Below are 12805 nucleotides of genomic sequence, written 5' to 3'. Positions count from 1 at the left end.
TGCTGTAACATCTGGACGCTGCGTGTTTGACGCTGCTGCTCTGCGCATTTCCTGAACGTGGAAACATACCCTACGAGTCCTTGACCTCTGTACCATTGGTTGCTGCTGTGTTTGCTTATCACGTGTACGTGTCCCAATTTGTACTGGTAACACTTAGGATACAGTGATGATTATTACACTTCCAAATGATGTGTTGACTTTTGCTTTAATGGAAAGTTGTAAGTCATTGTGAAGACGGATCATGTACAATCACATTGGTGCTATATAGCAACAGCAATGGAGCATTTGTTTCATTTATTTGTTTTACTCTCTTATATAGCGCCATTAATTCCACAGCGCTTTACAGACATTATCGACACTTGTCCCCATTGGGGCTCACAATCTAGATTTCCCATCAGTATGGAGGAAACACACAAAAATACGGGGAGAACAAAAAACTCCTTGCAGATGTTGTCCTTGGTTGGATTTTAACCCAGGACCCCAGTGCTGCAAGGTTGCAGTGCTAACCACTGAGCCACCGTGCTGAACCAGAGCATTTTCCAATAGTCACAATGGCTCTAATGACAAATCCCACAATTACATGTTAAAAAATAGGGCGTTAAAGGCACATTGCGGCGCTGGGGTCCCTGGTTCAAATCCCATCAAGGACAACATCTGCAAGGAGTTTGTATGTTCTCCCCGTGTTTGCGTGTTTTCTCCAGTTTCGTCCCACACAACAAAGACATAGTGATAGGGAATGTAGATTGTGAGCCCCAATGGGGACAGTGATGATGATGTCTGTAAGGTGCTGCGGAATAAGAAAGCGCTATGTAAGCAATGTATAATAATAATAATAACCCGCCAATATAGATTGTTTTGACCGACACTCTAATATGTACAGGGATGCCGGCCAACTGATTGTCAGGGGAGGAAATAGTGAACAGGCATGTCAGATTTCGGACTCACAATCACTTTGTTCTCCTGGAGATAAGTTGTTTGTCAGCGGTTTTCTCAAAGAACACAGGACTGCTTGCCCGAACTCTCCTGTATGGGCTGACGGCCTTATGATGTGTATGGCCAGCTGAAAGCAATGGAGGAAAATAGTAAACAAATAGAAATTCAGTCCTGGCATTTTAAATGACACAAACCCATGTTGTCCCCGTCCCCAAGAACCAGATGGGATATATTACTAATATTACCCTGGATGGAGGAAGGGAAGATTTACTACATGACCAATATTTCTACTGATACCCGTGGCCTGCTGGGGTAAGTGACGGGGTCAGCTCCATCACACCTCTTAACAGTATGGGTGCCTTGAGAACACCAATTCTGTTAACAACGTAGCAGACAAGGCAGCCCATGACCAGACAGGCCCTTCTGGCATTTGCCAGAGTTGCCAGATGTCCAGTCCGGCCCTGACCTTATACTATGGGTATGTTCACACGATGCTCAGTACTCTGAAACCGCTCCAAAGAATCGTTCTTTTCATTTCTGTGTAAAAGCCACTTGCTGTTCATATGTTCAGTCTTTTGAGCATTTTTTAACTGCCTCAGGTTTCCAAAAACGCCAAACGGTTAACATAAATGAGCTGACTAGTGATGAGCGCACGTGCTTGGATAAGGTGTTATCTAAGCATGCTCGGGTGCTAACCGAGTGTCTTTGTTGTGCTCGAAAATTATATGTTTGAGTCCCGCAGCTGTTCGACAGCCAAAACACTTGCAGCGATTGCCTGTTTGTGCATGTGCAGAAATAGAAATGGATGGTGCATGCCCAAGAATTCAGCTCGTGTCAACAAGAACTACAGTGAGGCTTTAGCCAGAGTTATGTGAGGATAACTGGAGGACTTCCAAGGGTTGGGGACAATTAAAGAGCGCTTTCCAGATCATTTGCATAATCGCCAAAGTTGATTTTCTGTCCAATACTGGGTCATCCAACAGCAAAGCTCCGTACACTGCTTAGTGGATGCTCCCAGGTCCAGTTCCCTTGAATAGGAGCTAAGTTGCAGTACCTGAGAGTGACCACTATACAATATACGGCGCTGTGCTGTTCTGACTCTACTGGTTACTTCTGTACGGAACTGACGCTGATCGGCAGTGGTACCGGGGGTCGGACTTCCATCATTCTCATATTGATGACCTATCCTAATTACTTTATGGGTTATTTTTATTTTTCTGTTCCTGCACAAAAAAATGGTAATAAAAATAATGGGATTCTCAAAAACTTTAAAAGCCCCTCTCTCTGAACAAACCCATTGCCCCCTGTGCCCTTGATAAACCACTGGGAATCCAACAGGTAAAGAGCAAACACATCATCAGTAAATACCCCGGTAATTACAGGAATTGCTAAAATACAGATAACTCATGCCCAAGGGAGCAAATACAGCCCTAAAGCTTTGTTAATGAGATCCCTGAATTACAAAAACACCAATTACTCTAGAATCCGCCCTCCCCTCTTAAGGGAATTTGCAATTCTATAGGCCTCTGACAGAGGGCACTTTGTGGAGTAGTGATACTGATTAATGTGTATAATGTCAGAACGACCCCCCAATCTCAGGCTGAGCGACTCATTTCATTATCATGGCTAAGTCCTATTATGTAAAGCAGCAGAGTACAAAAAAAAGTCATCACTCCTTCCCGATACTTCAGCCATAGAGAAACTGACTTGCAAGATACATGAGCGAGAAAATGGAATTTCATTAATAATAAATATCTCACTGATTTCAAGGGATTGTGCTGTTATAAAAAATATACTTCATTATTAATTATACCTTAATGTACAGTATACAACCTGTTACTATTCTTTGGTGCCCCAATCATCTCTCTCCTGGTTCCGGGTTTGGAAGTGTGCTGCATAGGACAATGAGTTTAAAGAAGTCCTCCTCCTCCTATCAAAATTTGTATCCTCTTTATATATTGCAATCATCTTTTCACGTGATGTCATGGATCTGATGGAAAAGAGAAGAATTAGCTGGGTAGAAAGGCAATATGAGCAATTGTAAGTACACAGCACTATAATGATTATTGCAATATATTAAGAGATAAAAACATGGATGAGAGTGCTACTTTAATGCCAACCTGAACGGCATCGGACGGCTCATGTAAATGGGCCATTAGTCTTCCAAATATAGTACACCTAAAGAGCATCGTGTACAATTTACATAGTGCTTTCCTCCATTGACTTCAGTGGATGAGCAGTACAATTGTGCTTTCCCATAAAACTGGTTTTCCTAGAACGGCTTCTTTATAGAAAAAAAAAAACACAAAACAAAGAAACAGCAACTGGATCAAAAAGCAAACCTGACATAGTCATGGCTTTGGCGTCACACTGCTATAATACAGCAATATAATAATATAAATATTATGACCGCAATAGCCAGAGTCCCGTTGAACACTGGAACTGAGAAAGTGGTTTTATGGATTTATTAGACACCTATTGTTATGAGAACTCAGTCAAGCGACTCACTGGGTAAGGTGGATCCTCTAAGAACAAGGTCCAGGTGGGCGCATGGACCACGGGCGTTGGTGCAGCAGGTTGGTTAGTAGAGGGACTGGAAGCCATAGGTAAACAAGTGGAATGCTGGGAACCGCAGGCAGGCGAGGGACATCAGGAAACTGGAGGAAAACAGAAAACATAAGGAAACTGCAGGCAAGCAGGTGGAGGATGCCAGAAAACCGCAGGCAACCAGAGCATGCCAGGAAACTTCAGGCAAGCAAAGGATGCAAGAAAACCACAGACAAGGAGGCGGAGGTCAGGAATCTGCAGGCAGGCAGAGGACATCAGGAAGCCACAGGCAAGCAGGTGGAGAATGACAAAACTGGAGGCAAGCAGAGGATGACAGAAAACTTCAGGCAAGCAGGCGCAGCACAGAAATCCGCAGGCAGGCAGAGGGCATCAGAAAACTGCAGGCAAGCAAAGGATGCAAGAAAACCACAGACAAGGAGGCGGAGCGCAGGAATCTGCAGGCAGGCAGAGGACATCAGGAAGCCACAGACAAGCATGAAGAGTGCAGGAAACCACAGGCAGGTAGCAGATAACACTCTAGAGAAATCAAGCAAGCAGAGGATTCCAGAAAGCCACAGGCAAGGAGGTGGAGCACAGGAATTTGCAGGCAGAGGGCATCAGAAACTGCAGGCAAGTAGACGACGCCAGAAAACCACAGGCAAGCAAGCGAAGCTCAGGAAACAACAGGCAGGTAGCAGCTAACACTCTAGAGTAACGGGTAAGTCAGCAACCAAGAAAGCCGCACACTGCCGGGAAGACATTCTGAAAACCACAGGCAGACCCAAAGAAAAGGCCCAGGAGACCCGCGGACAGGCAGCCGACAGAACTCTGGAATGACTAGAAGCCGCAGACAAGTCGGTAGAGGTACTAGAAGCTGCTGGTCTACAGGAGACGTCCTGTAGCCGGGTTGCTGTACACACACAAACTGCAAGTCTAGTCTCAGATTGAGTCAGTACCAAGGCCCGGGGATGTGTCTTAGAAATCCTAAAATAGGCTTAGGCAGTTCATCACACAGAAGTATGCCAGGCCACCTGCAAAGCTTGAAGTAGAACACCAGAAATTTAAACGGACCGAGGCAGATGGAGCAGAGTCCAGACCAGGGACAGGTGTGTAATACCTACAGAAAGTTAAAACTGAACATGTGGCAAGATTTATACTTTCAAGTATCTTTTCAGAGCTGTGTATATATTCGTAATAGCTATTTCTGACCATAATATTATATGTATCCCGCATTTTCAACAGTGTATCCCTCTATATCATAACTTGCAATTGACTCTGAGACGGTGAAAGGAAACTAGATGCTATGATGTCTCCCACACACAACAGAGGACAAGGAGTGATTCCCGATTCTCTTTCCCTATTTAGCACAAAGGCAAAAGCAGCAGGAGCATGAGGACATTATACAGCAGTACTGAGCTGTGTAGATGTGAATCCAGGTATGAAGGAAAAGACTTGTTAGAAAGCTCAGCACAGTCTTTTCGTGTCTCTCCTGGTTTGTTCCCCACTCTGCTCCTCATTTCTCCACTCCCTTCTCTGTAGAATGTAATAGGCGGTGTAACAAGACACCTCACTATGCTGACAGTCCATCTTGCCTTGAGCAATAGGAGTTCAGCTGTTTTTTTTTTTTTTCAAAGTGAAATATGAGTTCAAGGGGGAAGGGAAGAAGTGACTCATAAGTGGATAACAAAGCAGATTTCTCTGATAAGACATATTAAAAAGTTTCTTATTTTATTTTTTTCTATTGATTTATGCAAAGTTTGTGGAAAGTGCAGTTCTCGTTTAAGCCCCCAAACCAAGATTCAGTTTTGCGATACAATGACTCATGCACCTCAGGGCTTGATAATATCTTAATGTGGATTAGATTTCTTTTACTGAAGAAGCTATGTGGGCTTCTCCTGTAATCGAGGCCGTTTTTATAACTGTCTTTCATAGAGAAAATAGAAAAGGATGTAAAAACCTGTCTAACAGGTATCTGTTAATGAAGCCAAAAATTGGATAGGGAATTGGAAAACCTGCCCAGCCTGGAAATGTGAACATGAAGCTCGTTGCTCGTTTTGGTCCTGTATTAGGAAATTATGAAGATTCAAAGAACTGGGGCAAAAATTAATTTTTTATCACCTTTAATTTTGGCTAGAAATTATTTGAATGAGAAATAAAGCCAGTCCTTTACTGTTATCAGACATCTGCCTGACATTTGTAATGGACGAAAGACCGGCGATCCCATGTATTGTTATTATAAGGCTACGTTCACACCTGTTGAGTTGACGTTCGTTTTTTTTGTTCTGTTTTTAGGAAAAGACAAACGGAATTAATGCCCAAAATTGATCTGTTACATAACTGTGGTAACAAAACCAGGCAACATATCAGATACACAGAGGGGGGTGAAAGCACAAAATAGTGCAAAACTACCCCCTGCCTAAAGCAAAACCAACTCCATGAATAACATGCAAAAAGGAGAAAACTGGGAGCAGATAGGTATAAATATAATACAAAGTACTTTATTAGATAACACACAAGTTACATGCTTGATAGCAAGATACATAAAAACATATTAGCAACGCATAGAATGCCCAAGGATGGGAATAAAAGAAGGGAGACACCCCCGGTGTGCGCTGTTAGAGGAGATCACCACATGCTAACATACAGTGTATAAAGGGTATGCTGCTGTATATCCAAGGCTATCTATAGTAGCATAAAGACGCCATGTGGCGGTTGGAAAGATATTTAGCTAGCAGCACTTACCCAAAGAGGAATCTCCAATGCAGGGCACACCGGGTGGGATCCACAAGACACAACCCCCGACGCGCGTTTCGCCCGCTGAAAGGATGGCTTTCTCAAGGGGAGATAAAGCCGAAAGTGCATGATGCCCCTTAAGGCTCATTCCCCAGGCGCGCTCGCGGTGGGTGGCGCCAGTCTGGGGCGCCGGACCTGGTGCGGGGCGCGCGCAGGCGCCGGATATGCCGGTACCGACGGCTCACACTTATTGGATGACATATTGCTTGTACATCGACCGGATGTACTTAAGGGGCATCATGCACTTTCGGCTTTATCTCCCCTTGAGAAAGCCATCCTTTCAGCGGGCGAAACGCGCGTCGGGGGTTGTGTCTTGTGGATCCCACCCGGTGTGCCCTGCATTGGAGATTCCTCTTTGGGTAAGTGCTGCTAGCTAAATATCTTTCCAACCGCCACATGGCGTCTTTATGCTACTATAGATAGCCTTGGATATACAGCAGCATACCCTTTATACACTGTATGTTAGCATGTGGTGATCTCCTCTAACAGCGCACACCGGGGGTGTCTCCCTTCTTTTATTCCCATCCTTGGGCATTCTATGCGTTGCTAATATGTTTTTATGTATCTTGCTATCAAGCATGTAACTTGTGTGTTATCTAATAAAGTACTTTGTATTATATTTATACCTATCTGCTCCCAGTTTTCTCCTTTTTGTCTGTTACATAACTGATGCAAATGGAAGCAGGAAGATCCCATTGATTATTATGGGGTCTGTCTTGGTTCTGTTACATGTTCATTTTTTTTAGAAAGGAAGAAAAAGCTCAACATCGAGAACTTCTAAAAACTGTCTTTTATCAGACTTCAGCTGTACCCCAAAATACCAAAATAATTAGTGAGATTCCCCCCACTTCCATTTGCACCAGTTATTCCACCGATCTGTTCTTGACATTAAATCCATTTGTTACAAAAAATTGGAACCAACAAACAGGATGACAAAAAGTTAAGAGTGAACATAGCCTAACATATAATTGTAACTCTTGTAATCATTAGTGACTTGGCAAAAAATTGGCATTGGGTGTTTAATTCTGCATTTTATCTGTCCATGTAAAGATTGCCATAAGAAAAGTGTAGAAAGACATTAGCTAAGATTAGAAAGGATCAGAAATAGAAATGGGGAAAGAGAATTTAGTGAGATGAAAGAGGAATACACAGACAAACAGCAAAGCACAATATATAGAGGACAATGAAAGACGTGTATAAGGATGAGATAGAAGCAGAGAGATGGAGGTATATAAAGGAACGAGACAAGGAAACATAGGAAGAGAGAAAAAAGTGTAGAGAAAAAGAGAGACAGACAGTAAAGGTATAATGAGAGCAATGAGACATGGGAGGAGACTGACTGTAAAGGTGGCAATGCTTAATAATAATACCAAGAAAAGAGAGGGGGAAAGAGACAGATAGTAGAGGTATAGACCAGGCAAAGAGAGGGGGAGACAGATAGTAGAGGTATAGACCAGGCAAAGAGAGAGGGAAAGAGACAGATAGTAGAGGTATAGACCAAGAAAAGAGAGAGGGAAATAGATAGTAGAGGTATATACCAATCAAAGAGAGAGGGAAAGAGACAGATAGTAGAGGTATATACCAAGAAAAGAGAGAGGGAAAGAGACAGATAGTAGAGGTATAGACCAAGAAAAGAGAGAGGGAAATAGATAGTAGAGGTATATACCAATCAAAGAGAGAGGGAAAGAGACAGATAGTAGAGGTATATACCAAGAAAAGAGAGAGGGAAATAGATAGTAGAGGTATATACCAATCAAAGAGAGAGGGAAAGAGACAGATAGTAGAGGTATAGACCAAGAAAAGAGAGAGGGAAATAGATAGTAGAGGTATATACCAATCAAAGAGAGAGGGAAAGAGACAGATAGTAGAGGTATATACCAAGAAAAGAGAGAGGGAAATAGATAGTAGAGGTATATACCAATCAAAGAGAGAGGGAAAGAGACAGATAGTAGAGGTATAGACCAAGCAATTAATGCAGGGTCCAGACAGTGAAAGTCATATACCAAGCAATTGAGAGGGGACCAGACACAGAGCAATAAGGGGCAGAGCCATAAAGGGGGGTTCTGTAGAATTGAGACAGGAATACTGTAGAGAGCAAAGAGAGAGTGATGGGGAGAGACTGTCACACAGTGAGACAAAGATGTGCATAGACTATAAAGCAATGATTGGAAGAGGGAGGGGAGTGTCAGTGGGAGGCTACTTTCACACTAGCGTCGTTTGTAATACGTCACAATGCGTCGTTTATGAGAAAAAACGCATCCTGCAAAGTTGTCCACAGGATGCGTTTTTTACCCATAGACTTTAATTAGCGACGCATTGCGACGTATGGCCACACGTCACAACCATCGTGCGATGGTTGCGTTGTGTTTTGGCGGACCGCCGGCACAAAAAAAGTTACATGTAACGTTTTTTTGCACGTCGTGTCCGCCATTTTCGACATTACATTAGGCTACTTTCACACTAGCGTTTTTTGCAATCCGTCGCAATGCGTCGTTTGGCCGAAAAAACGCATCCTGCAAAAGTGCTTGCAGGATGCGTTCTTTCCCCATAGACTAACATTAAGCGACGTATTGCAACGGATTGACACACGTCGCAACCGTTGTGCGACGGTTGCACCGTTTTGTGGCGGACCGTCGGCACAAAAAGACGCTACATGTAACGTTTTTTGCCGCCGACGGTCCGCTTTTTCCGACCGTGCATGTTCGGCCGGAACTCCGCCCCCACCTCCCCGCACTTCCCCGCACCTCACAATGGGGCGGCGGATGCGCTGGAAAAATGCATCCGCTGCCCCCATTGTGCGGCGCAGAGAACGCTAGCGTCGGTAACCTCGGTCCGACGCACTGCGACGGGCCGAGCCCGACGCTAGTGTGAAAGTAGCCTTACTTTACAATGGGGCAGCAGAAGCGTCGTAAGACTGCTCCCGCTGCCCACGTCGGGCGTTACTTTCACAACGTGCGTCGGCTCGTCAGGCCAACGCTACTGTGAAAGAAGCCTGAGGAGTACAGAGGAGCACAGGGTAGGAGGAGAGGCTGCTGTCAGTGATTGGCAGTGGGTGCAGGCGCAGGTTGCGGTGATGTGCTGCTCTCAGTGACCGGCAGTGGGTGCAGGCGCAGGTTGCAGTGATGTGCTGCTCTCAGTGATCGGGCAGTGGGTGCAGGCGCAAGTTGTGGTGATGTGCTGCTCTCAGTGACCGGCAGTGGGTGCAGGTGCAGGTTGCGGTGATGTGCTGCTCTCAGTGATCGGCAGTGGGTGCAGGCGCAGGTTGCAGTGATGTGCTGCTCTCAGTGATCGGCAGTGGGTGCAGGCGCAGGTTGCAGTGATGTGCTGCTCTCAGTGACCGGCAGTGGGTGCAGGTGCAGGTTGCGGTGATGTGCTGCTCTCAGTGATCGGCAGTGGGTGCAGGCGCAGGTTGCAGTGATGTGCTGCTCTCAGTGACCGGCAGTGGGTGCAGGCGCAGGTTGCGGTGATGTGCTGCTCTCAGTGATCGGGCAGTGGGTGCAGGCGCAGGTTGCGGTGATGTGCTGCTCTCAGTGATCGGCAGTGGGTGCAGGCGCAGGTTGCGGTGATGTGCTGCTCTCAGTGATCGGCAGTGGGTGCAGGTGCAGGTTGCGGTGATGTGCTGCTCTCAGTGATCGGCAGTGGGTGCAGGCGCAGGTTGCAGTGATGTGCTGCTCTCAGTGACCGGCAGTGGGTGCAGGCGCAGGTTGCAGTGATGTGCTGCTCTCAGTGATCGGGCAGTGGGTGCAGGCGCAGGTTGTGGTGATGTGCTGCTCTCAGTGACCGGCAGTGGGTGCAGGCGCAGGTTGCAGTGATGTGCTGCTCTCAGTGATCGGGCAGTGGGTGCAGGCGCAGGTTGCTGTGATGTGCTGCTCTCAGTGACCGGCAGTGGGTGCAGGCGCAGGTTGTGGTGATGTGCTGCTCTCAGTGACCGGCAGTGGGTGCAGGCGCAGGTTGCAGTGATGTGCTGCTCTCAGTGATCGGGCAGTGGGTGCAGGTGCAGGTTGCGGTGATGTGCTGCTCTCAGTGATCGGCAGTGGGTGCAGGCGCAGGTTGCGGTGATGTGCTGCTCTCAGTGACTGGCAGTGGGTGCAGGCGCAGGTTGCGGTGATGTGCTGCTCTCAGTGACCGGCGGTGGGTGCAGGCGCAGGTTGCGGTGATGTGCGGATCTCAGTGACTGGCAGTGGGTGCAGGCGCAGGTTGTGGTGATGTGCTGCTCTCAGTGACTGGCAGTGGGTGCAGGCGCAGGTTGCGGTGATGTGCGGATCTCAGTGACTGGCAGTGGGTGCAGGCGCAGGTTGTGGTGATGTGCTGCTCTCAGTGATCGGGCAGTGGGTGCAGGCGCAGGTTGCAGTGATGTGCTGCTCTCAGTGATCGGCAGTGGGTGCAGGCGCAGGTTGTGGTGATGTGCTGCTCTCAGTGACTGGCAGTGGGTGCAGGCGCAGGTTGCGGTGATGTGCGGATCTCAGTGACTGGCAGTGGGTGCAGGCGCAGGTTGTGGTGATGTGCTGCTCTCAGTGATCGGCAGTGGGTGCAGGCGCAGGTTGCGGTGATGTGCTGCTCTCAGTGACCGGCAGTGGGTGCAGGCGCAGGTTGTGGTGATGTGCTGCTCTCAGTGATCGGCAGTGGGTGCAGGCGCAGGTTGCGGTGATGTGCTGCTCTCAGTGACCGGCAGTGGGTGCAGGCGCAGGTTGCGGTGATGTGCTGCTCTCAGTGATCGGCAGTGGGTGCAGGCGCAGGTTGTGGTGATGTGCTGCTCTCAGTGATCGGCAGTGGGTGCAGGCGCAGGTTGCGGTGATGTGCTGCTCTCAGTGACCGGCAGTGGGTGCAGGCGCAGGTTGCGGTGATGTGCTGCTCTCAGTGACCGGCAGTGGGTGCAGGCGCAGGTTGTGGTGATGTGCTGCTCTCAGTGACCGGCAGTGGGTGCAGGCGCAGGTTGTGGTGATGTGCTGCTCTCAGTGACCGGCAGTGGGTGCAGGCGCAGGTTGCTGTGATGTGCGGCTCTCAGTGACCGGCGGTGGGTGCAGGCGCAGGTTGCTGTGATGTGCGGCTGCTGCAGCCACTTCCTCCCCCAGAACAGCAGAGAGGAGGGATTTCTCTGGTGACTCTGGTGTAGTGTTTCCCCTCCCTGTGTCAGTCCGGCTCTGCAGGCAGCCAGTGTAATGCGCGCACGGACAGATCACTGCTGGATTGTGCTCTCTCCCTGGAGCTGAGGGGCTGCGCTTTTACCCATCAGTTTCAGGATCCGCTGTGACCACCCAAACCACCCACCCGACAGCCACAATGGTGGCGAAGGATTATCCCTTCTATCTCACCGTCAAGAGAGTCAATTTAACTCTGGAAGTCAAGAGTGCAACTACCAAGAGCATTGAGGTAAGCTGAGATGGATGATGATGATGATGAGGGTCTTCCCTGGTGCTGTCTGTGTGCTCCCATAGAGGCTCCTACTAGGACTATGACCCTGGATGATGATGATGATGATGAGGGTCTTCCCTGGTGCTGTGTGCTCCCATAGAGCCTCATACTAAGAATATGTGGATGATGATGATCCCTGGTGCTGTCTGTGTGCTCCCATAGAGGCTCCTACTAGGACTATGACCCTGGATGATGATGATGATGAGGGTCTTCCCTGGTGCTGTGTGCTCCCATAGAGCCTCATACTAGGACTATGACCCTGGTTAGTTTTCCCTGGAGAAGGGAAATGAATGAGACTTCCACACTCCATCCTATGATGGATGCTGTCCAGGCTGTCTGCTTATGTTCATTAGTGTTTAGATTCGGGATGTAAAAGTCTCCTGTCTGAAGTCTCCATTGAACACTGTGATTTCTGTGGCCATTACAGTGTTTTTTGCAGTAATCAGTGTATCCAAATGTTACATTTGCTTTGTTCTCCATGGTCTGTTCTGACTCTATTGATACAATGTAGTCTACAAACATAAACAAAATGTAACAACAATCGTGTGTTCTGCTGTGAGAGATGTCCACAAATTAGTGTAAAGATCCCCGATGTTTGCATTGTGCACACTCAGCCAGTGATGACATGGTTAAATGATTGTGCTAGCTAGGCAGGTAATGGACACCAGAGAGGTGTCACTCATGCCAGACTGCAAAACAGAACATTTCCTAACCTGTCTGGACACATCTGTTCTACCTGTCAGGACACAGAGAATTCCCTTCTTAAATGTTCTAGCATCAAACCAAACCTAGTATAATTCATCCTGTAATCTTCTAGTAGGTGGCTTCAATCTAAACATGTCAGCTATGATAATCGTTCACCATCCCTCTTTATCCCCTTATTGAAGCCTGTTATTAACTTCTATGTGCATACCGTACAGGTGAGCGGCGTTCACCAGTATGGCGGCCTTACATACGGATTCTTACACTGTTGCACTCGGTGATTACTAATGACACACTCAATGTGAACACTTGTGATGCCACATCAATAGTAACGCAGCATTGATTATCATATTTTGTGCAGAAGTTTCTGCAACTGAAAATCATTTCTATAAGGCTAAGGCCACACGATAAAAAAAAA

General features: G+C 47.2%; 1 protein-coding gene across 3 annotated transcripts in view; it reads left to right on the top strand.

Moving 5' to 3' along the window:
- The window catches only part of ARHGEF3 (Rho guanine nucleotide exchange factor 3), a 324746-nt gene that overhangs the window by 268207 nt on the left and 43734 nt on the right, over positions 1–12805 (top strand). The window contains exon 1 of one of the 3 annotated variants that reach the window (XM_077278522.1): positions 11250–11643. The exons of the other annotated variants lie outside the window; for them this stretch is intronic. Coding sequence (XP_077134637.1) covers positions 11554–11643 — 90 coding nt within the window. The 5' untranslated portion in view covers positions 11250–11553. Of the gene's footprint in view, positions 1–11249; positions 11644–12805 lie in introns of those variants that run through there. 3 annotated transcript variants of the gene reach the window in all.

The sequence above is a fragment of the Ranitomeya variabilis genome, chromosome 8 (genome assembly GCF_051348905.1).
Source record: "Ranitomeya variabilis isolate aRanVar5 chromosome 8, aRanVar5.hap1, whole genome shotgun sequence".
Lineage (NCBI taxonomy): Eukaryota > Metazoa > Chordata > Amphibia > Anura > Dendrobatidae > Ranitomeya > Ranitomeya variabilis.
Note: the sequence above shows the minus strand (reverse complement) of the source record. Positions and strands in the feature narration are given on the sequence as shown.